The 22,228-nt window shown below is 67.1% G+C and overlaps 1 protein-coding gene across 1 annotated transcript; it reads right to left on the reverse strand.

Moving 5' to 3' along the window:
* Positions 1-2,149: 2,149 nt before the first annotated feature.
* Positions 2,150-21,255, reverse strand: RASIP1 (Ras interacting protein 1). The gene is made up of 11 exons (XM_088539489.1): positions 21,122-21,255; positions 16,466-17,028; positions 12,394-12,710; positions 10,930-11,565; positions 9,309-9,346; positions 8,945-9,141; positions 5,905-6,020; positions 4,521-4,827; positions 2,707-2,879; positions 2,427-2,574; positions 2,150-2,349 (listed from the first exon to the last, which is right to left on the reverse strand). Exons 1-11 carry the CDS (start codon positions 21,253-21,255, stop codon positions 2,150-2,152), a joined length of 2,829 nt encoding a protein of 942 aa, XP_088395615.1.
* Positions 21,256-22,228: the final 973 nt, after the last annotated feature.

Raw genomic sequence — 22,228 nt, forward strand, 5'->3', positions numbered from 1 at the left:
GGACACGCCCCTGTTGGACACGCCCCCCGGCCCTGGAGGACACGCCCCCCCCCAAAGGACACGCGGACACGTCACCATTGGACACGCCCCCCGGCCCTGGAGGACACGCCCCCTCCCCATGAGGGACACGCCCCCTCCCCACAGCTCCGCCCACAACGCGCCAGAGGGGAGGGGGGTTGTCACTCCCCTGTGGGCGTGGCCGAGCGGGGCGGGAGGGCGGGGCTGCGCCAGGCCCCGCCCACTCTCGTCCCTCCCCCCCCCATCAGGTTCTGCCTGCGGCGCCGCCGCCCGCCCCCCCCGCCGCAATAAAGGGACCTGCCCGGACGCCTGGGCCCCTCCTTGGGGCCCCGCCCCCCCGGGACCCCCTGTTGGCGCCGCCCCCGCGGGGGTTCCCCTGAGGCCCCGCCCCCGGGATTCCCTGGGACCGAATATGGCGCCATTAACCCTGGCACCTAATGGTGGCGGGTGCCCATCCTCACTGGCGTTAACCCTGGGACCTAATGGTGGGGGTGGCTAATTCCCACTGGTGTTAACTCTGGAACCTAATGGTGGGGGTAGCTAATTCCCACCAGCGTTAACTCTGGAACCTAATGTTGGGGAGGAGGAGGTTCCATTCCCATGGGTGTTAATCCTGGAACCTAATGGTGAAGGTAGCTAATTCCCACCGGCGTTAACTCTGGAACCTAATGTTGGGGAGGAGGTCCCATTCCCAGGGGTGTTAAATCTGGAACCAAATGGTGGGGATGGCTAAATCCAACCGGTGTTAACTCTGGAACCTAATGTTGGGGAGGAGGAGGTTCCATTCCCATGGGTGTTAACCCTGGAACCTAATGGTGGGGGTAGCTAACTCCCACCAGTGTTAACTCTGGAACCTAACGTTGGGGAGGAGGTTCCATTTCCACAACTGTTAACCCTGGAACCTAATGGTGGGGGTGGCTAATTCCCACTGGCATTAACTCTGGAACCTAATGCTGGGGAGGAGGTTCCATTCCCACGGGTGTTAACCCTGGAACCTAATGGTGAAGGTAGCTAATTCCCACCGGTGTTAACTCTGGAACCTAATGTTGGGGAGGAGGTTCCATTCCCGTGGGTGTTAACCCTGGAACCTAATGGTGGGGGTGGCTAATTCCCACTGGCGTTAACTCTGGAACCTAATGTTGGGGAGGAGGTTCCATTCCCACGGGTGTTAACCCTGGAACCTAATGGTGGGGGTAGCTAATTCCCACTGGCGTTAACTCTGGTACCTAATGTTGGGGAGGAGGTTCCATTCCCAGGGGTGTTAACCCTGGAACCTAATGATGGGGGTGGCTAATTCCCACTGGTGTTAACTCTGGAACCTAATGTTGGGGAGGAGGTTCCATTCCCATGGGTGTTAACCCTGGAACCTAATGGTGGGGGCGGCTAAATCCCACCGGCGTTAACTCTGGAACCTAATGTTGGGGAGGAGGAGGTTCCATTCCCACGGGTGTTAACCCTGGAACCTAATGGTGGGGGTGGCTAATTCCCACTGGCGTTAACTCTGGAACCTAATGTTGGGGAGGAGGTTCCAGTCCCATGGGTGTTAACCCTGGAACCTAATGGTGGGGGTAGCTAATTCCCACTGGCGTTAGCTCTGGTGACCAGGTGGGATCAAGGTTCTTTATTGGGGGGATTTCGGGGCGGGGGGGAACAACTAGGCGGAGCCCTGGGGGTCCCTCGGGGTGACAACAGGTTCCTTGGCGGTGGTTGGTGGTTCCTACAGGCGTCCGACTGTCCCCTGGGCAGGATGGGGGGTGCCCAGGGGGGCATCCGGTGGTTGCTCCGGGTTGTCCGTGTGTCCCTGGAGGCAACTGACACTCCCTTGAGACCGCCAAGGGACAGGCGGCTGTACGCACAGGCGGAGGGGGGGTCCTTGGGGTGTCTGGCGGTCCCCCAAGGTGTCCGAGTGTTACCCAGGGGCAACCGACTGTCCCCGGACACGTCTGACTGTCCCTGGGAGCATCCGGTTGTCCTGGGGAGGGGGCATCCGACTGTCACCGTGGGCGTCCGACTGTACCCTGGGACCACTTCTGTCAGTCCCCTGAGGTGCCCAGCTGCCCCCCAGGGTTGGCCGGCTGTGCCACATCAGGCCGTCCGCCTGTTGCCCCCGGGGGTGGCAGCGGGGTGTTGCTCAGGCGGGGTCCTCGAGGCTGTAGGCGCTGCGGTGGTTGGCGGGCAGCGCCCCCTGCTCCAGCTCCCAGAGGAAGCGGCGCAGGCGGCACAGGCGGCGGAACAGCCCCTCGTCCGTCACCGTCTCGCCCGGGTGTAGGCGGAAACCCTCGCTGGGCAACAGCAGCGGCGGGTGTTCCGTGAAGCTCTCGAAGATGTCACCTGCAAGAGGGGGCGGCAACGGCTGTGCAGCCAGCGGGTGTTGGCGGGGTGTCGGCGGGCTGTCGCGGGGTACGCACCGGCGGCGATCTCCTCCCGCTCCTCCGCCGGCGGTGTCCAACACTCGGGGTACCCCCGGCCGGGGCCCAGCTGGTAGTGACTGAGCACGTGGTGCAGCTGGGCGGGTGTCAGCGTGGGGTAGTCACCGCGTAACCGGGCCCAGGTCGCCTGTAGGAGCCACGGGAGCAAAGCGGGTGTTAGGGGAGCGGCTCCCTCCGCCTGTAGCAGCTCGCGGCGCCCGGCGGCTGTCGCGGTGTCGCCGGGGGTGTTGTCGGGGTGTTGTCGGGGTGTTGCCGTCACCTTGGCCAGGGTGCCGCGGGGGGTGCACAGCAGGTTGGCTGTTGCCGAGAGCTTCCGGAAGAACTCGGCTCCGATGTCACCCAGCCCCACGGCCTGGAGCCAATCCAGGAGCAGGTCCAGGTTGGTGCGGATCCGCACCGCGCGCGACCACTGGAAAAAGGGACCCGCGGAGCCTGCGGACGGCAACAGCCGGGGTCAGGGTGTTGTTGTCACCGTCACACGCGTGCGTCACCCCCTTCCGCGGGGGACGGAGGCGGATGGGAAGCGGCCGCTTCCTGCCGATAGTGCCGGGACAATGGGAGGAAACGGGTGTTGTTTGGGGGAGGGTTGGGGGCCCAGGCGTCCGGGCGCTGCCCCTCCCCCCCGGCCCACGTCTAGGAGGGGGCCCAGGCGTCCGGGGAGCCAAGAGGGGCCCCCTGTGTCCCCCCTTGTCCCCATGTTGTCCTGTGTCCCCCATGGTCCCCATGTTGTCCTGTGTCCCCCTTTGTCCCCCCGCGGTCCCCGCAGGTCCCGGGGTCCTGTCCCCCTCCATGTCACCCTGTTGTCCTGTGTCCCCTCCCCGCCATGGGTCCTGGTGTCCTGTGTCCCCCATGGTCCCCGTGTTGTCCCAGTGTCCCCTCCCCATTGTCCCCAGGGTCCTGTGTCCCACCCTGGTCCCCGTGGGCCCTGGTGTCCCATGTCCCCTCGTGGTGGCCTGTGTCCCCCCGCGGTCCCCGTGTCACCCCCGTGTCCTGTGTCCCCCCCATGGTCCCCACGTCACCCCGGTGTCCTGTGTCCTCCCCATAGTCCCTGTGTCACCGTGGTGTCACCCCCCATGGTCCCTGTGTCACCCTGGTGTCACCCCCCATGGTCCCCATGTCACCCCAGTGTCCTGTGTCCCCCATCTCCCCAATCCCAGGACCCCGGTGTCCTGTGTCCTCCCCATTGTCCCCATGTCACCCCAGTGTCCTGTGTCCCCCCATTGTCCCCGTGTCACCCCAGTGTCCTGTGTCCCCCCATGTCCCCCAGTCTCCTGTGTCCCCAATGTGTCCCCCTGCGGTTCCTGTGTCACCCCGGTGTCCAGTGTCCCCCCCATGGTCCCCATGTCCCCCCGGTGTCCTGTGTCCCCCCCATTGTCCCCATGTCACCCTGGTGTCCTGTGTCCCTCCCATGGTCCCCGTGTCACCCCGGTGTCCTGTGTCCCCCCCCATGGTCCCCGTGTCACCCCGGTGTCACCCCCCATGGTCCCCATGTCACCCCAGTGTCCTGTGTCCCCCCATGGTCCCTGTGTCACCCCGGTGTCCAGTGTCCCCCCCATGGTCCCCACGTCACCCCGGTGTCCTGTGTCCTCCCCATAGTCCCTGTGTCACCGTGGTGTCACCCCCCATGGTCCCTGTGTCACCCCGGTGTCCTGTGTCCCCACGTCACCCCGGTGTCCTGTGTCCCCCCCATGGTCCCTGTGTCACCCTGGTGTCACCCCCCATGGTCCCCATGTCACCCCAGTGTCCTGTGTCCCCCATCTCCCCAATCCCAGGACCCCGGTGTCCTGTGTCCTCCCCATTGTCCCCATGTCACCCCAGTGTCCTGTGTCCCCCCATGTCCCCCAGTCTCCTGTGTCCCCAATGTGTCCCCCTGCGGTTCCTGTGTCACCCTGGTGTCCTGTGTCCCTCCCATGGTCCCCGTGTCACCCCAGTGTCCTGTGTCCCCCATCTCAGGACCCCGGTGTCCTATGTCCCCCCATTGTCCCCATGTCACCCCAGTGTCCTGTGTCCCTTGTCCCCCGGTTGTCCCGTCCCCGGGTTGTCCCGTCCCGCGGTTGTCCCCCCCCGGCGCACCGCGTTCCATGAGGGTGTTGAAGAGCGCCGCGTTGCAGAAGAAGAACAGGTAGCCGAAGGTCTGCGACAGCAGCTGCGGGTGTAGGCGACAGGCGCGCGCCACGCGCAGGGCGCCCGCGAACACCCGCAGCGGCGCCCGCAGCCCCGGCGGGGTGTTGGGGGTCACGGCGGGTGACGCGTCGCCGGGTGACGCGTCGCCGGGTGACGGGGCCGCCGCCTCGGGGGACAGCACGTCCGGCGGGGGCGGCTCTGCGGGTGTCGCGAAGGGGTCGCTGTCCAGCAGGGCGGGGAGGGTCGCGTACAGCGTCTGTGCGGGTGACAGCGTGGGGGGTGTGAGGGGAGCGGGTGACAACATGGGAGGTGTGAGGGGTGGGGGTGACAACGTGGGGAGTGTGAGGGGTGCGGGTGACAACGTGGGGATGTGAGGGGTGTGGGTGACAACGTGGGGGGTGTGAGGGGTGTGGGTGACAACGTGGGGATGTGAGGGGTGTGGGTGACAACGTGGGGGGCGTGAGGGGTGTGGGTGACAACGCGGGGGGTGTGAGGGGGGCGGGTGACAACGTGAAGGGGGTGAGGGGTGCGGGTGACAACATTGGGGGTGTGAGGGCACGGGTGACAACGTGGGGATGTGAGGGATGCGGGTGACTGTGGGGATGTGAGGGGTGCGGGTGACAGCGTGGGGGGTGTGAGGGGGGTGGGTGACAAGGTGGGCATGTGAGGGGGGCGGGTGACAACATGGGGGTGTGAGGGGGGCGGGTGACAGCGCGGGGGGTGTGAGGGGGGCGGGTGACAACGTGAAGGGGTGAGGGGTGCGGGTGACAACGCGGGGGGTGTGAGGGGAGCGGGTGACAATATGGGGGGGTGAGGGGTGCGGGTGACACTGCTGGGTGGGGGGTGAGGTGTGTGGGTGACAGTGTGGAGGGGTGTGAGGGCACGGGTGACAATGTGGGGGGTGTGAGGGCACGGGTGACAATGTGGGGGTTGAGGGGTGCGGGTGACAATGGCGGGGTGTGAGGTGTGTGGGTGACAGCACAGGGGGTTGGAGTATATGGGAGACAGCACAGAGGGGTGTGAGGTGTACGGGTGACAATGTGGGGGGTGTAACGTGCGGATGGCAGCGTGGAGGGGTGTGACGTGTGCAGGTGACTGCAGGGGGTGTAACGTGTGGGTGACAGCATGGCGGGGTGTGAGCTATGCGGCTGACAATGCTGAGCGGGTGGTGAAGCGTGCGGGTGACAGCATGGGGAGGTACGAGCTGTGCGGGTGACACCATGGGGCAGAGTGTGCAGGTGACGCTGTGCGGTGTGAGCTATGCAGGTGACACCACGCGACGCGGTGTGAGCCGTGCGGGTGACGCCGTGCGGGTGACGCCGCGCGCGCCCACCTTGGTCAGGTAGTAGACGCACTGCTGGAACGTTGACATGATGACCTCGTCCAACACCCCCAGCGCCTCGTCACACGTCTCCAGGTCGGCGGCCAACAGCGCGTCCTGGCCGGGCTCTGCGGGTGACACCGGGGGACGCCGGCTGTTGTCACCCTGCGCGGCTGCTGCCCCCGCCCCCATCGTGTCACCCGGTCTCCCATGGTGTCCCTGTGTCCCCTGGGGCCTCACCAGGTCCCCCACGGTGTCACCGAGCCCCCTGAAGTGTCCCCAAGCCCTGTGGGGTGTCCCCAACCCCCCTGCAGTGTCACCCGGCCCCCCATGGTGTCCCTGACCCCCGCGCGGTGTCGCTGGGTCGCCCACGATGTCCCCAGGTGGCTTGTGGGGTCCCCTCCAGTGTCCCCAAGGCCCTCTGGTGTCCCCAAGGGCCCCGTGGTGTCCCCAAGGCTCCCGCATTGTCCCCAAGGCCCCCACTGTGTCCCCAAGGCCCCAGTGGTGTCCCCAAGGCCACCGATTGTCCTCGAGACCCCTGCGGTGTCCCCTTTTCCCCATGGTGTCCCCAAGGGCCCCACATTGTACCCAAGGCCGCTGTTGTGTCCCCTTGTCCCCCGAAATGTCCCAAGGCCCCCATTGTGTCCCCTTGCCCCTCTGGTGTCCCCTTGTCACCCGTGGTGTCCCCAAGGCCCTCGCGATGTCCCCAAGGCCCTCGCGGTGTCCCCTTGTCCCCCATGGTGTCCCCTTGTCACCCATGGTGTCCCCAAGGCCCCCTGGTGTCCCCAAGGCCCTTGTTGTGTCCCTAAGGCCCTCATGGTGTCCCCTTGTGCCCCATTGTGTCCCCAAGGCCCCCGTGGTGTCCCCTTGTCCCCCATGGTGTCCCCAAGGCCCTCGCGATGTCCCCAAGGCCCCCGTGGTGTCCCCTTGTCCCCCATGGTGTCCCCTTGTCACCCATGGTGTCCCCAAGGCCCCCTGGTGTCCCCAAGGCCCTTGTTGTGTCCCTAAGGCCCTCATGGTGTCCCCTTGTGCCCCATTGTGTCCCCAAGGCCCTCGTGGTGTCCCCTTGTCCTCCATGGTGTCCCCAAGACCCTTGCGGTGTCCCCAAGGCCCTCGTTATGTCTCCTTGTCCCCCATGGTGTCCCCAAGACCCCTGCAGTGTCCCCTTGCCCCACACAGTGTCCCCTTGTCCCCCAAAGCGTCCCAAGACCCCCTGGTGTCCCCAAGGTCCCTGTTATGTCCCCAAGGGTCTCGCGGTGTCCCTAAGGCCCTTGCGGTGTTCCCTTGTCCCCCAAAGTGTCCCCAAGGCCCCCATGGTGTCCCATTGCCCCTCACTATGTCCCCTTATCCCCCAAAGCATCCCAAGGTCCCCTGTGGTCCCAAGGCCCCTGTTGTGTCCCCAAGGCCCTCGTGGTGTCCCCTTGTGCCCCATGGTGTCCCCAAGGCCCCCTGGTGTCCCCAAGGCCCTTGTTGTGTCCCTAAGGCCCTCATGGTGTCCCCTTGTGCCCCATTGTGTCCCCAAGGCCCCCGTGGTGTCCCCTTGTCCCCCATGGTGTCCCCAAGGCCCTCGCGATGTCCCCAAGGCCCCCGTGGTGTCCCCTTGTCCCCCATGGTGTCCCCTTGTCACCCATGGTGTCCCCAAGGCCCCCTGGTGTCCCCAAGGCCCTTGTTGTGTCCCTAAGGCCCTCATGGTGTCCCCTTGTGCCCCATTGTGTCCCCAAGGCCCTCGTGGTGTCCCCTTGTCCTCCATGGTGTCCCCAAGACCCTTGCGGTGTCCCCAAGGCCCTCGTTATGTCTCCTTGTCCCCCATGGTGTCCCCAAGACCCCTGCAGTGTCCCCTTGCCCCACACAGTGTCCCCTTGTCCCCCAAAGCGTCCCAAGACCCCCTGGTGTCCCCAAGGTCCCTGTTATGTCCCCAAGGGTCTCGCGGTGTCCCTAAGGCCCTTGCGGTGTTCCCTTGTCCCCCAAAGTGTCCCCAAGGCCCCCATGGTGTCCCATTGCCCCTCACTATGTCCCCTTATCCCCCAAAGCATCCCAAGGTCCCCTGTGGTCCCAAGGCCCCTGTTGTGTCCCCAAGGCCCTCGTGGTGTCCCCTTGTGCCCCATGGTGTCCCCAAGGCCCCCTGGTGTCCCCAAGGCCCTCGCGGTGTCCCCTTGTCCCCCCTCGTGTCCCCAAGGCCCCCGCGCCGTCCCCTTCTCCCCCATGGTGTCCCCTTGTCCCCCATGGTGTCCCCAAGGCCCTCGTGGTGTCCCCAAGGCCCTCGTGGTGTCCCCTTGTCCCCTGCACTGTCCCCAAGGCCCCTGTGCTGTCCCCAAGGCCCTCGTGGTGTCCCCTTGTCCCCATGGTGTCCCCAAGACCCCTGTTGTGTCCCTAAGGCCCTCGTCATGTCCCCTTGTCCCCCGCGCCATCCCCTTGTCCCCCCTGGTGTCCCCTTGTCTCTCACGGTGTCCCCAAGGCCCCCTGGTGTCCCCAAGGCCCCTGCAGTGTCCCCTCATCCCCCAAAGTGTCCCAAGGCCCTCACGGTGTCCCCAAGGCCCTCGTCGTGTCCCCAAGGCCCTCATGGTGTCCCCTTGTCCCCCCTGGTGTCCCAAAGGCCCCCACGGTGTCCCCAAGGCCCTCGCGATGTCCCCTTGTCCCTCATGGTGTCCCCTTGTCCCCCGCAATGTCCCCAAGACCCCTGTTGTGTCCCTAAGGCCCTCGCGGTGTTCCCTTGTCCCTCGCGCTGTCCCCAAGGCCCTCGTGGTGTCCCCAAGGCCCTCGTGGTGTCCCCTTGTCCCCCCTGGTGTCCCCTCGTCCCTCGCGATGTCCCCTTGTCCCTCATGGTGTCCCCTTGTCCCCCGCAATGTCCCCAAGACCCCTGTTGTGTCCCTAAGGCCCTCGCGGTGTTCCCTTGTCCCCCATGGTGTCCCCAAGGCCCCCGTCGTGTCCCCAAGGCCCTCGTGGTGTCCCCAAGGCCCTCGTGGTGTCCCCTTGTCCCCCGTGGTGTCCCCTTGTCCCCCGCGCTGTCCCCTTGTCCCCCCTGGTGTCCCCTTGTCCCCCGCGCCGTCCCCACCGTCCAGCTCGGCCTCCAGCTCCTTCTCCAGCTCCATCACTCGGCCCTGCGCCAGGTTGAGCAGCTCGGTGGCGTTGGCCAACCAGAGCACGAGCGGCCGCAGCTCCGACGTCACCGCGGCGTCACCCGGCGTCACCGCCGCGTCACCCGGCGTCACCGCGGCGTCACCCGCAGCCTCCGCCGGCGGCTCCTGCTGGCTGCGCGCAGGGGACACCCGGGGCGGTTGTGTCACCCGGGGCGGTTGTGGCACCCCCGGCGGCGGGGGTGGCCCCAAAGGGGATGTCCCCAAGTGTCCCCAGGTGTGAAGGGACACGGCGAGGATGTCCCCTGGGGGAAGGGAGGGGACAGGAGGGGTGACACTCACTTCTCCGGTTGTCGCTCGCTGATCTCCTTGATCTGCTCCTGTGGGTGCAAAGGGTGACACGCGTGTCCCATGGGATGGACGGTGACACACGCATGTCCCATGGGATGGGTGGTGACACATGTGTGTCCTGGGGTGTCCCATGGGATGGACGGTGACACGTGTGTGTCCTGGGGTGTCCCATGGGATGGACGGTGACACGTGTGTCCCATGGGATGGGTGGTGACACATGTGTGTCCTGGGTGTCCCATGGGATGGATGGTGACACATGCGTGTCCCATGGGATGGACGGTGACACATGTGTGTGTCCCATGGGATGGACGGGGACACCCGTGTGTCCTGGGTATCCCATGGGATGGGTGGTGACACACGTGTGTCCCATGGGATGGGTGGTGACACATGTGTGTCCTGGGGTGTCCCATGGGATGGACGGTGACACACGCGTGTCCTGGGTGTCCCATGGGATGGGTGGTGACACACGTGTGTCCCATGGGATGGGTGGTGACACATGTGTGTCCTGGGGTGTCCCATGGGATGGACGGTGACACGTGTGTGTCCTGGGTATCCCATGGGATGGGTGGTGACACACGTGTGTCCCATGGGATGGGTGGTGACACATGTGTGTCCTGGGGTGTCGCATGGGATGGACGGTGACACACGCGTGTCCTGGGTGTCCCATGGGATGGACGGTGACACGTGTGTGTCCTGGGTGTCCCATGGGATGGATGGTGACACACGTGTGTCCCATGGGATGGGTGGTGACATACATGTGTCCCAGGGACAGGTGATGACACACGCATGTCCTGGGTGTCCCACGGGATAGATGGTGACATATGTGTGTCCCATGGCAAAGATGGTGACACACACGTGTCCCAGGGCCAGGTGGTGACACACGTGTGTGTCCCGGGGCCGAGTGACACACGTGTGTCCCAGGGAATGGCTGGTGTCCTGTGGCCGGGTGACACACACACGTGTGTCCCATGGGATAGATGGTGACACACACGTGTCTTGGGGTCAAGTGGTGACACACGTGTGTGTCCCAGGGCCGGGTGGTGACACACGTGTGTCCCCAGAAATGGCTGGTGTCCTGGGGCCGGGTGACACACACCTGTGTCCTGGGACTGGGTGACACACACACGTGTGTGTCCCATGGGATAGATGGTGACACACGCGTGTCCCGGGGCCGGGTGGTGACATACGTGTGTCCCATGGGATAGATGGTGACACACGCGTGTCCCGGGGCCGGGTGGTGACACACGCGTGTCCCATGGGATAGATGGTGACACACGCGTGTCCCAGGGCCGGGTGGTGACACACACGTGTGTCCCATGGGATAGATGGTGACACACGCGTGTCCCAGGGCCGGGTGGTGACACACACGTGTGTCCCATGGGATGGTGACAAACGCGTGTCTCGGGGTCGGGTGGTGACACAGGCGTGTCCCATGGGATAGATGGTGACACACACGTGTCCCAGGGCCAGGTGGTGACACGTGTGTGTCCCATGGGATGGTGACAAACGCGTCCCCCGGTGCTGGGTGGTGACACAGGCGTCCCCCATGGCCGGGTGGTGACACAGGCGTCCCCCGGGGCCGGGTGACACCCGCGCGCGTCCCCGCGCTCACCCAGGCGGCCTCCTGCACGCGGCGCGCCACGCGGGCCAACAGCGCGGGCAGGTGTGCGGGCTCCATGGCGCGCGCCGAGTGTTCCAGGCACAGCCCCAGCAGGAAGGCGGGCGCCAGCGCCGCGTCACCGTCGTCACCGTTGTCACCGTCACCGTTCCCCAGGCGCAGGATCTCGCGCAGCAGCGGCTCCTCGTCCTGCGGCCGGAACCGCAGCTCCGGCCGCCTGTTCTCCAGGAAGGCGCGCAGGGCCGCCTGACGCTCCGGGCCGGAGCGGCCACAGGCGGAACAGCCCAGGGCGTCAGGCGGCGCCGGGAGCGCGCGGGGCGCCCACGCGGGCGCCTCGGGGACGGTGACGTCGCGGGGGTCCTTGTAGAGCAGCAGCACGTGGCGGCCGAGGGCCAGGAGGTCGCCGGGTTGTAGCGGCGCCTGACGCAACAGCGGGCGCCCGTTGTGGGCGACGGCGGCGCCGCGGAGGGGGCGCACAAGCGGCGGGTCGCCTGTGCGCACCACGCAGTGCCGGGGGAGCAGGTCGGGCGCCTCCAACAGCGTGTCGGCGGCGGTGGTGCTACAGGCGGACTTGTCCGGGCGCCGGCCGAACACGTGGCGGGGGCGCGTCAGCGGGTGGATCACCGGCGCCTGTGCGGGGGGACAGGCGGTCGCGGTGTCTCCTGGCGCCGCAGCGGGTGGTGACAGGCGGGGAGGGGGGTGTCCCCAGGGGGCCCCGTTGTCCTGTCACCGCTCGCTGGGCAGTGATGGGGGTGTCCCCAAGACGCCAGGGTGTCCTGTCACCGTCACCGGATGGTGACAGGTGGCGACAGGGGTGCCCCTGGGGTGCCTGGGTGGCCTGTCACCATCACCAGGCAGTGACAGGGGTGGCCCCAGGGCTCCCAGGTGTCCCTTTATCCCCTGTCACTGCTCAAGGGGTAGCAACAGGCGGTGACAGGGGTGTCCCGTCACCAGGCAGTGACAGGCGACACTGGGGGTGCTCGGGTGTCCCATCACCGTCACCAGGCAGTGACAGGGGTGGCCCCAGGGCTCCCAGGTGTCCCCTTATCCCCTGTCACTGCTCGAGGGGTAGCAACAGGCGGTGACAGGGGTGTCCCGTCACCGTCACCAGGCAGTAACAGGGGTGGCCCCAAGGCTTCCAGGTGTCCCCTTATCCCCTGTCACTGCTCGAGGGGTAGCAACAGGCGGTGACAGGGGTGTCCCGTCACCGTCACCAAGCAGTGACAGGCGACACTGGGGGTGCTCCCGGGGTACCCGGGTGTCCCGTCACCATCACCAGGCAGTGACAGGCACTTACAGGGGTGGCCCCAGGGCTCCCAGGTGTCCCCTTATCCCCTGTCACTGCTCAAGCGGTAGCAACAGGCGGTGGCCCCCGGGTGTCCCCGTCCCTTTATCCCCTGTCACCGCTCCAGCGGTAGCAACAGGCGGCGACCCCCGGCCGTCCCCGTCCCCGCTCACCTGAGGGTCGCAGCTCTGCAACAGCAGGAAATAGGGGTGACGCCGGGGGGGCCGGGCGGGCGCCGCCTCCTCGGGCGCCTCCTCGGGCTCCGGCGGTTCCGGGGGCACCGCGACCCCCGCTCCGGCGGTGCCGTCACCGTCACCGTCGGCGGCCACGCTGAGCACGGCCCGGCGCTCGCGGCGCCGCCGCGCGCTCAGGTTCATGTCGCTGATGCTGCGGCGCAGCGCGGGGTTGTCCGGGCGCTCGGGGGTCGCGGGGCCGCCTGACGCGGCGCGCGAGCGGCTGCGGGACGCGCGGCGCGGCGGTGCCTCCGGCCCTGCGGGGACGGCGTGAGCGGGAGCGCACAGGCGCGCCGGGTGTCGCGCTGACAACAGGCGCACGCCGAGCGCACAGGCGCGCCGAGTGTCGCACTGACAACAAGCGTACATTGAGTGCACAGGCACGCGCCGACTGTCACGCTGACAACAAGTGCACGCCGAGTGTCATGCTGACAACAAGCACACGCTGAGTGTCATGCCCACAACAAGCACATGCCGAGTGCACAACCGCACACCGAGTGTCGCATTCACAAGCACACGCTGACAACAAGCGCACGCCGAGTGTCATGCTGACAACAAGCACACGCTGAGTGTCATGCTCACAACAAGCACATGCCGAGTGCACAACCGCACACCGAGTGTCGCATTCACAAGCACACGCTGACAACAAGCGCACGCCGAGTGTCATGCTGACAACAAGCACAGGCCGAGTGTCACGCTCACAAGCACACGCTGAGTGCACAAGCGCACGCCGAGTGTCACACTCACAACAAGCATATGCTGAGCGCACAAGCGCCTACCGAGTGTCACACTCACGACTGCAGATTGAGTGCACAGGCGCGCGCCGAGTGTCACGCTCACAAGCGCACACTGAGCGCACAAGCACACACCAAGTGTTGTGTTCACAAGCACATGCCGAGTGTCACGCTCACAAGAAACGCGCTGAACACACAAACACACACCAAGTGTCATGCTCACAACAAGCACATGCCGAGTGTTATGTTTAGAACAAGCGCACGCCGAGCGCACAAGCGCGTGTCGAGTGCCACGCTCACAAGCGCAGGCCAAGTGTCACACTCACGACAAGCGCACGCCGTGTCACGCTCACAAGCGCACACTGTCATGGGAACAAGCGCACCGTGAACGCACAAGTGCGCACCAAGTGTCACGCTCACAACAAGCGCGCACCGACTGTCATGCTCATACCAAGCGCACAAGCGCATGGTCACGCTCACGAGTGTACCCTGAGTATCATGCTCAAAACAAGCGCACGCCGAGCGCACAATCGCTTGCAGAGTGTCACGCTCATGAGTGCACCCCGAGCGCACAGGCGTGCACCGAGTGCCACACTCAGATTGAGCGCGCGCCGAGTGTCACACTCGCAACAAACACGTGGTCACTGACAACCAGCGCACCCCGAGCGCACAAACAGGCGCCAAGTGTCACGTTCACAACAAGCGCACGCCAAGCGCACAAGCGTGCGCCGAGTGTCACACTCATGAGCGCATCCCAAATGTCACGCTCACAACAAGCGCAAACCAACTGTACAAGCGCACACTGGGTGTCACACTGGTGACAGGCACACGCTGAGCACCACACTCGCAACAAGCGCACACTGTCGCACTCGCACCAGGCACACCCTGAGCGTCACCCTCGCACCCCGAGTGCACGCTCGCACCCTGAGCATCACAGTCGCACCAGGCACAACCCCAGTGTCACCCTTGCACTTGAGCATCACGCTTGTACCCTGAGCATCACTCGCACCGAGCGCACACCCGGTGTCACACTCGCACCGCTCACACCCCAAGTGTCACACTCGCACCCTGAGCATCACAGTCGCACCAGGCACACTCCCAGTGTCAGCCTCACACCCGGAGTGTCACACTCGCACCCTGAGCATCACACTCACACCGAGTGCACATCCAGCGTCACACTCGCACCATGCACACCCTGAGCATCACACTCGCACCTGAGTGTCACACTCGCACGCTGAGCATCACACTCACACTGAGTGCACACCCAGTGTCACACTCACACCAAGTGCACTCCAAGTGTCACCCTTGTACCCCGAGTGTCACACTCGCACCCTGAGCATCACACTCGCCCCAGGCACACCCCAAGCGTCACCCTCGCACCGGAGCGCACACCCAGTGTCACACTCGCACCAAGGGCCCCCCAAGTGTCACCCTGAGCGTCACCCTCACCCCCCGCTCACCGTCCTCGTCCCCGTCGTCGTCGCCCTCGTCACGCTCCACGTGGCGCCGCCGCCGGATCTCGAAGCGCCGCGAGCAGCCGGCCTTGGGCTCCCACACGTGTCACCCGCTCACCCTGAGCATCACCCTCGCACCGAGCGCACACCCAGTGTCACACTCACACGGCTCACACCCCGAGCGTCACCCTTGCACCCTGAGCATCACACTCGCACCGAGTGCACACCCCGTGTCACACTCGCACCAAGGGACCCCTGAGCGTCACCCTCACACCTGAGTGTCACCCTCGCACCCTGAGCATCACAGTCACACCGAGCGCACACCCAGTGTCACACGCACACCAGGCACACCCTGAGCGTCACCCTTGCACCCTGAGCATCACACTCACACCGAGCGCACACCCCGTGTCACACGCACACCAGGCACACCCTGAGCATCACCCTCACAGCCCGAGTGTCACACTCGCACTGAGCGCACACGCAGTGTCACACTCACACCAGGCACACCCTGAGCGTCACCCTTGCAGCCTGAGCATCGCTCTCGCACCGAGCGCACACCCAGTGTCACACTCGCACCAGGCACACCCTGAGCGTCACCCTCGCACCCTGAGCATCACACTCACACCAAGCGCACACCCAGTGTCACCCTGACACCCCGCTCACCGTCCTCGTCCCCATTGTCGCCCTCGTCGCGCTCCACGTGGCGCCGCCGCCGGATCTCGAAGCGCCGCGAGCAGCCGGCCTTGGGCTCCCACACGTGTCACCCGCTCACCCCAAGTGTCACCCTCACACCAAGCGCACACCCAGTGTCACACTCACACCCAGCACACCCTGAGTGTCACCCTTGCACCCAAGTGTCACCCTCGCACCGAGCGCACACCCAGTGTCACACTCACACCAGGCACACCCTGAGCATCACCCTCACAGCCCGAGTGTCACACTCGCACCGAGCGCACACCCAGTGTCACGCTTGCACCAGGCACACCCTGAGCGTCACCCTCACACCTGAGTGTCACCCTTGCACCCTGAGCATCACACTCGCACCGAGCGCACGCCCAGTGTCACACTCGCACCAGGCACACCCTGAGCGTCACCCTCACACCTGAGTGTCACACTCGCATCCTGAGCATCACGCTCGCACCGAGTGCACACCCAGTGTCACACTCGCACCAGGCACACCCTGAGCATCACCCTCACAGCCCGAGTGTCACACTCGCACTGAGCGCACACCCAGTGTCACACTCGTACCAAGTACACCCTGAGCATCACCCTTGCACCCTGAGCATCACGCTCACACTGAGCGCACACCCAGTGTCACACTCGCACCAAGTGCACCCCAAGTGTCACCCTCACACCCTGAGCATCACACTTGCACCGAGCGCACACCCAGTGTCACACTCACACCGCTCACACCCCGAGCGTCACCCTTGCACCCTGAGCATCACACTCGCACCGAGCGCACACCCAGTGTCACACTTACACCAAGTGCACACCCTGAGTGTCACCGTCACACCCTGAGCATCACGCTCACACCGAGCGCACACCCAGTGTCACACTCGCACCAAGTGCACCCTGAGTGTCACCCTCACACCCGAGTGTCACCCTTGCACCCTGAGCATCACACTCGCACCGAGCGCACACGCAGTGCCACACTCGCACCAGGAACACCGCGAGTGTCACCCTTGCATCCTGAGTCTCATACTCGCACTGAGCGCACACCCAGTGTCACACTCACACCAGGCACACCCCGAGTGTCACCCTTGCACCCTGAGCATCACTCTCACACCAAGCGCACACCCAGTGTCACCTACGCCCCCCACTCACCGTCCTCGTCCCCATCGTCGCCCTCGTCGCGCTCCACGTCGCGCCGCCGCCGGATCTCGAAGCGCCGCGAGCAGCCGGCCTTGGGCTTCCACACGTCCTGCAGCACCAGCGGCCGCTCGGCGTCGCCCACGGGCCGCGCGTGCTCGGGCCGCCACGCGCCGCCGGGCCCCGCGGGCCGCCCCACCACGTCGCACAGCACGAAGGCGCCCGCCGCCGCCGCCAGCCCGTAGCGCTCCAGGGCCTCGCGCACCAGCTGCCGCGCCGTGGAGCGCGGCGTCGCCAGCACGCTCTTGTAGTTGGCGCCGCGCGACAGCTCGCCGCCGAAGATCTTCAGGATGCCCGGGGGCGGCTGTTGTTGTTGGGGTGACGGCGACGGTTGTGCGGGGCCGGCGGGGGTGGCCAGGTCGGAGAGTTTCTTCTCGCTGCTCCAGCGGGTGTTGGTGGTGGTGGTGGTGGTGCGGTGGAACAGGTTGGACAGGCGCTTGTGGCGCGCGGCCTTGGCCTTGGCGCCTGTGCGGGGCTCCGGGGTGTCACCCGGCCGGGCGGTGTCCGATGACGTGGACCTGGGGGGGGCGGGGGGGTTGGGGACATTGCGGGGTTGGGGACACTATAGGGGGTTGGGGACACCGCGGGGGGGTTGGGGACACCATAGGGGGTTAGGGGACATCGCGGGGGGGTTGGGGACGCCATAGGGGTCTGGGGGACACCGTGGAGGGGTTGGGGACGCCACAGGGAGCTAGGGGACACCATAGGGGTCTGGGGACACTGTGGAGCGGTTGGGGACACCATAGGGGTTAGGGACGCTATAGGGGTCTGGGGACGCTGTGGGGGACTGAGGGGACACGATGGGGTTGGGGACATTATAGGGGGCTGGGGGACACCGTGGAGGGGTTGGGGACACCATAGGGAGCTGAGGGACATCATGGGGGATTGGGGACACCGCGGGGGGGGTTGGGGGACACGACGGGGTTGGGGATGCCATAAGGGGCTGGGGGACACCATGGAGAGGTTGGGGACACCGTGGAGGGGTTGGGGACACTATAGGGGGTTGGGGACACTGTGGAGGGGTTGGGGACGCCACAGGGAGCTAGGGGACACCGTGGTGGGGCTGGGGACACCGCAGAGGGGTTGGGGACACCATGGAGAGGTTGGGGACACCATGGAGAGGTTGGGGGACACCATGGAGAGGTTGGGGGACACCGTGGAGGGGTTGGGGGACACCGTGGAGGGGTTGGGGGACACCGTGGAGGGGTTGGGGGACACCACAGGGGGGTTGGGGACACCACAGGGGGGTTGGGGACACCACAGGGGGCTGGGGGACATCATGGGGCATTGGGGACACTGTGGGGGAGCTGGGGGACATCCTGGGGGCCAGGGGACACTGCGGGGGAGTTGGGGACACCGCGGGGGTCTTGGGGACATTGCGGGGGACCCAGGGACACTGTGGGGGGCTTGGTGACACCACGAGGGGACCAGGGGACACTGTGGGGGACCCGGAGATGCACCTGGGGACACTGTGAGGGGCTTGGGGACACTGCAGGGGACTCGGGGACACTGTGGGGCCCTTAGTGACACCGTGGGGGGCTCGGGGACGCCCCGGGGGACCTGGGGACACTGTGGGGGACCAGGGGATGCCCCAAGGGGACCGGGGACACCGCGAGGGGCTTGGGGACACCACAGGGGACCTGGGGACACCGTGAGGGGACCGGGGACACTGCGGGGGACCTGGGGACACTGCAGGGGGCTTGGGGACATTGCAGGGGACCCAAGGACACTGTGGGGGGCTTGGGGACACCATGGGGGACCTGGGGACACTGCGGGGGACCTGGGGGATGTCACAGGGGCTTGGGGGCACCGTGAGGGACTTGGGGATGCCCCAAGGGGACCGGGGACACTGCAGGGGGCTTGGGGACACCATGGGGGACCTGGGGACACCATGAAGGGACCGGGGGCATCGTGGGGGGGCTCAGGGACACCGTGGGGGACCCAGGGACACTGCAGGGGGCTTGGGGACACCATGAGGGGACCTGGGGACACTGCAGGGGGCTTGGGGACATTGCAGGGGACCCAGGGACACTGCAGGGGACCAGGGGTGTCATGGGGGGCTTGGGGACACCGCGGGGGACCTGGGGACACCATGAAGGGACCAAGGACACCACAGGGGGACCCAGGGACACCGCGAGGGGACCAGGGACATGGGGGGGGGCTTGGGGACACGCGGGGGACCTGGGGACACCGTGAGGGGACCTGGGGACACCGTGAGGGGACCTGGGACCCTGCGGGGAGACCCAGGGACACTGCAGGGGGCTTGGGGACATTGCAGTGGACCCAGGGACACCGCGGGGGACCAGGGGTGTCATGGGGGGCTTGGGGACACCGCGGGGGACCTGGGGACACCGTGATGGGCTCGGGGACATCGTGGGGGCCTTGGTGACATTTCAGGGGACGCAGGGACACCGTGAGGGACCTGGGGACATCATGGGGGACCTGGGGATGCTGCAAGGGGCTTGGGGACACTGCAGGGGGCTCAGTGCTGCCATGGGGGACCTGGGGACACTGTGGGGGACCAGGGGACACTGCAGGGGGCTTGGGGACACCACAGGGGACCAGGGGACGCCGCAAGGGGACCGGGGACACTGTGAGGGGCTTGGGGACACCACGGGGGACCAGGGGCCTCGTGGGGGACCTGGGGACACCGTGAGGGGACCGGGGGGCTCGTGGGGGGCTTGGGGACACCGTGGGGGACCAGGGGACACTGTGGGGGACCTGGGGGGACGCCGCGAGGGGACAAGGGGCCACCATGAGGGGACCTGGGGCCACCATGAGAGGACCGGGGACCTCGCGGGGGACCCAGGGACACCGTGGGGGGACCGGGGGTGTCATGGGGGGCTCAGGGACACTGCGGGGGACCTGGGGACACCGTGAGGGGACCGGGGACGCCGCGGGGGGACCGGGGACGCCGCGGGGCCTCGTGGGGGTCCTGGGGACACCATGAGGGGCTTGGGGACACCACGGGGGACCCAGGGACACCGCGGGGGACCTGGGGACACCATGAGGGGACCGGGGGTGTCAGGAGGGGCTCGGGGACACCGCGGGGGGCTTGGGGACACCATGAGGGCACCGGGGGCCTCAGGGACACTGAGGGAGGACCCAGGGACACCGTGGGGGGCTCGGGGACACCGTGGGGGGACCTGGGGCCACCATGAGGGGACCGGGGACCTCGCGGGGGACCCAGGGACACCGTGGGGGGACCGGGGGTGTCATGGGGGACCTGGGGACACCATGAGGGACCAGGGGCCTCGTGGGGGACCTGGGGACACCGTGGGGGGACTGGGGGCATCATGGGGGGACTGGGGACCTCGCGGGGGGCTCGGGGACACTGCGGGGAGACCCAGGGACACTGCAGGGGGCTTGGGGACACCACAGGGGACCAGGGGACGCCGCAAGGGGACCGGGGACACTGCGAGGGGCTTAGTGACACCACGGGGGACCAGGGGCCTCGTGGGGGACCTGGGGACACCATGGGGGACCAGGGCCACCATGAGGGGACCGGGGACCTCACGGGGGGCTCGGGGACACCGTGGGGAGACCCAGGGACACTGCAGGGGGCTTGGGGACACCACAGGGGACCAGGGGACGCCGCAAGGGGACCGGGGACACTGCGAGGGGCTTGGGGACACCACGGGGGACCTGGGGCCTCGCGGGGGACCTGGGGACACCGTGGGGGGACTGGGGACATCGCGGGGGGACCAGGGGACACCATGAGGGGACCTGGGGCCACCATGAGGGGACTGGAGGTGTCGTGGGGGAACTGGGGACACCATGGGGGACCTGGGGACATCGTGAGGGACCTGGGGACACCATGAGGGGACCGGGGACACCGCGGGGGACCCAGGGACACCATGGGGGGACCGGGGGTGTCATGGGGGGCTTGGGGACACCATGGGGGACCAGGGGCCTCGTGGGGGACCTGGGGACACCATGGGGGACCAGGGGACACTGCAGGGGGCTTGGGGACACCGTGAGGGACCAGGGGCCTCGTGGGGGGCTTGGGGACACTATGGGGGACCTGGGGACACCATGAGGGCACCGGGGGCATCATGGGGGCTTGGGGACACCATGGGGGACCAGGGGACACTGCAGGGGGCTTGGGGACACTGTGGGGGACCAGGGGACACCATGAGGGGACCGGGGGCCTCAGGGACACTGAGGGAGGACCCAGGGACACCGTGGGGGTCTTGGGGACATCGCGGGGGGACCTGGGGCCACCATGAGGGGACCGGGGACCTCGCGGGGGGCTCGGGGACACCGTGGGGAGACCCAGGGACACTGCAGGGGGCTTGGGGACACCACGGGGGACCTGGGGACACCATGAGGGGACCTGGGGCCACCATGAGGGGACCGGAGGTGTCGTGGGGGGACTGGGGACACCGTGGGGGGACCGGGGGCATCGTGAGGGGACCGGGGACCCTGCGGGGAGACCCAGGGACACTGCAGGGGGCTTGGGGACACCGTGGGGGACCAGGGGCCTCGTGGGGGACCTGGGGACATCATGAGGGGACCGAGGGGCTTGGGAACACCACGGGGGTCTCGGGGACACCGTGGGGGTCTCGGGGACACCGTGGGGACACCGTGGGGACACGCGGGGCCCCTCACTTGACGGAGGCGGCGCTGGGCCAGCGGCGGCTCATCTTGGCCAGGTGCTTCTTGGGCGACTGGATCCAGAGCCCCACGGGCAGGTGGAGGCGGCCGAAGCGGGGGCTGCCGTCCTTGCGCTCGGCGGGCAGCATGGCGGCCGGGAACAGGCGGCGGGGCGACAGGCGGCCGGGGAACAGGCGGCCGGGGACGACAGGCGGCGGGGACGACAGCCCCTGCGCGGGGAACAGCCGCCCTGCGCGGGGACAGCAGCCTGCGGGGACAACGGGCGGCTCGCGCTGACACCCCTCGCACGCAGGGACAACAGTCCACTCACGGTGACACCCTCTGCGTGAGGACAATAGCCTGCGGGGACAACAGGCGGCTCGCACTGACACCCCTTGCACATGGGGACAGCTACCCTGCGGGGACAACAGCCTGCGGGGACAACAGTCCGCTCACGGTGACACCCTCTGCGTGAGGATAACAGCCTGCGGGGACAACAACTGGTGGGGACAACAGGCGGCGCGCGCCGACACCCCCTGCACGCGGAGAGCAGCCTGTGGGGACAATAGCCTGTGGGGACAACAGCCCGCTCACGGTGACACCCCCTGTGTGAGGACAACAGCCTGCGGGGACAACAACCGGCGGGGACAACAGGCGGCGGGCGCCAACACCCCCTGTGCGGGGACAACAGCCTGCGGGGACAATGGCCGGCTCGCGCTGACAACCCCTGCACGCAAGGACAGCCACCCTGCAGGGACAACAGTCCACTCACGGTGACACCCTCTGCGTGAGGATAACAGCCTACGGGGACAACAACCCGCGGGGACAACTCGTGCTGACACCCCCTGCACGCAGGGACAGCCGCCCTGTGGGGACAACAGCCTGCGGGGACAACAGCCCGCTCACGGTGACACCCCCTGCATGGGGACAGCCGCCCTGAGCGGGGAAAACAGCCTGTAGGGACAACAGCCGGCTCGTGCTGACACCCCTTGCATGCACGGACAGCCACCCTGCGGGGACAACAGCCCGCGGGGACAACAGCCAGCTCACACTGACACCCCTTGCACGGAGGGACAGCCGCCCCGTGCGGGGACAAACAGCCTGTGGGGACAACAGCCGGCT

The sequence above is a fragment of the Tinamus guttatus genome, unplaced genomic scaffold (genome assembly GCF_059628265.1).
Source record: "Tinamus guttatus ecotype Peru unplaced genomic scaffold, ASM5962826v1 Tinamus_guttatus_pri_ptg001752l, whole genome shotgun sequence".
In the NCBI taxonomy this organism is placed as follows: Eukaryota; Metazoa; Chordata; class Aves; order Tinamiformes; family Tinamidae; genus Tinamus; species Tinamus guttatus.

Coding starts and splice junctions, on each gene's coding strand:
- RASIP1 (XM_088539489.1), bottom strand. CDS start 21,255: ATGCTGCCCGCCGAGCGCAAGGACGGCAGCCCCCGCTTCGGCCGCCTC. Junction 9,142..9,308: donor AGCGAGCGACAACCGGAGAA/GTGAGTGTCACC, acceptor CCCTGCGCGCAG/CCAGCAGGAGCCGCCGGCGG. Junction 2,880..4,520: donor CAACACCCTCATGGAACGCG/GTGCGCCGGGGG, acceptor TGCCGTCCGCAG/GCTCCGCGGGTCCCTTTTTC.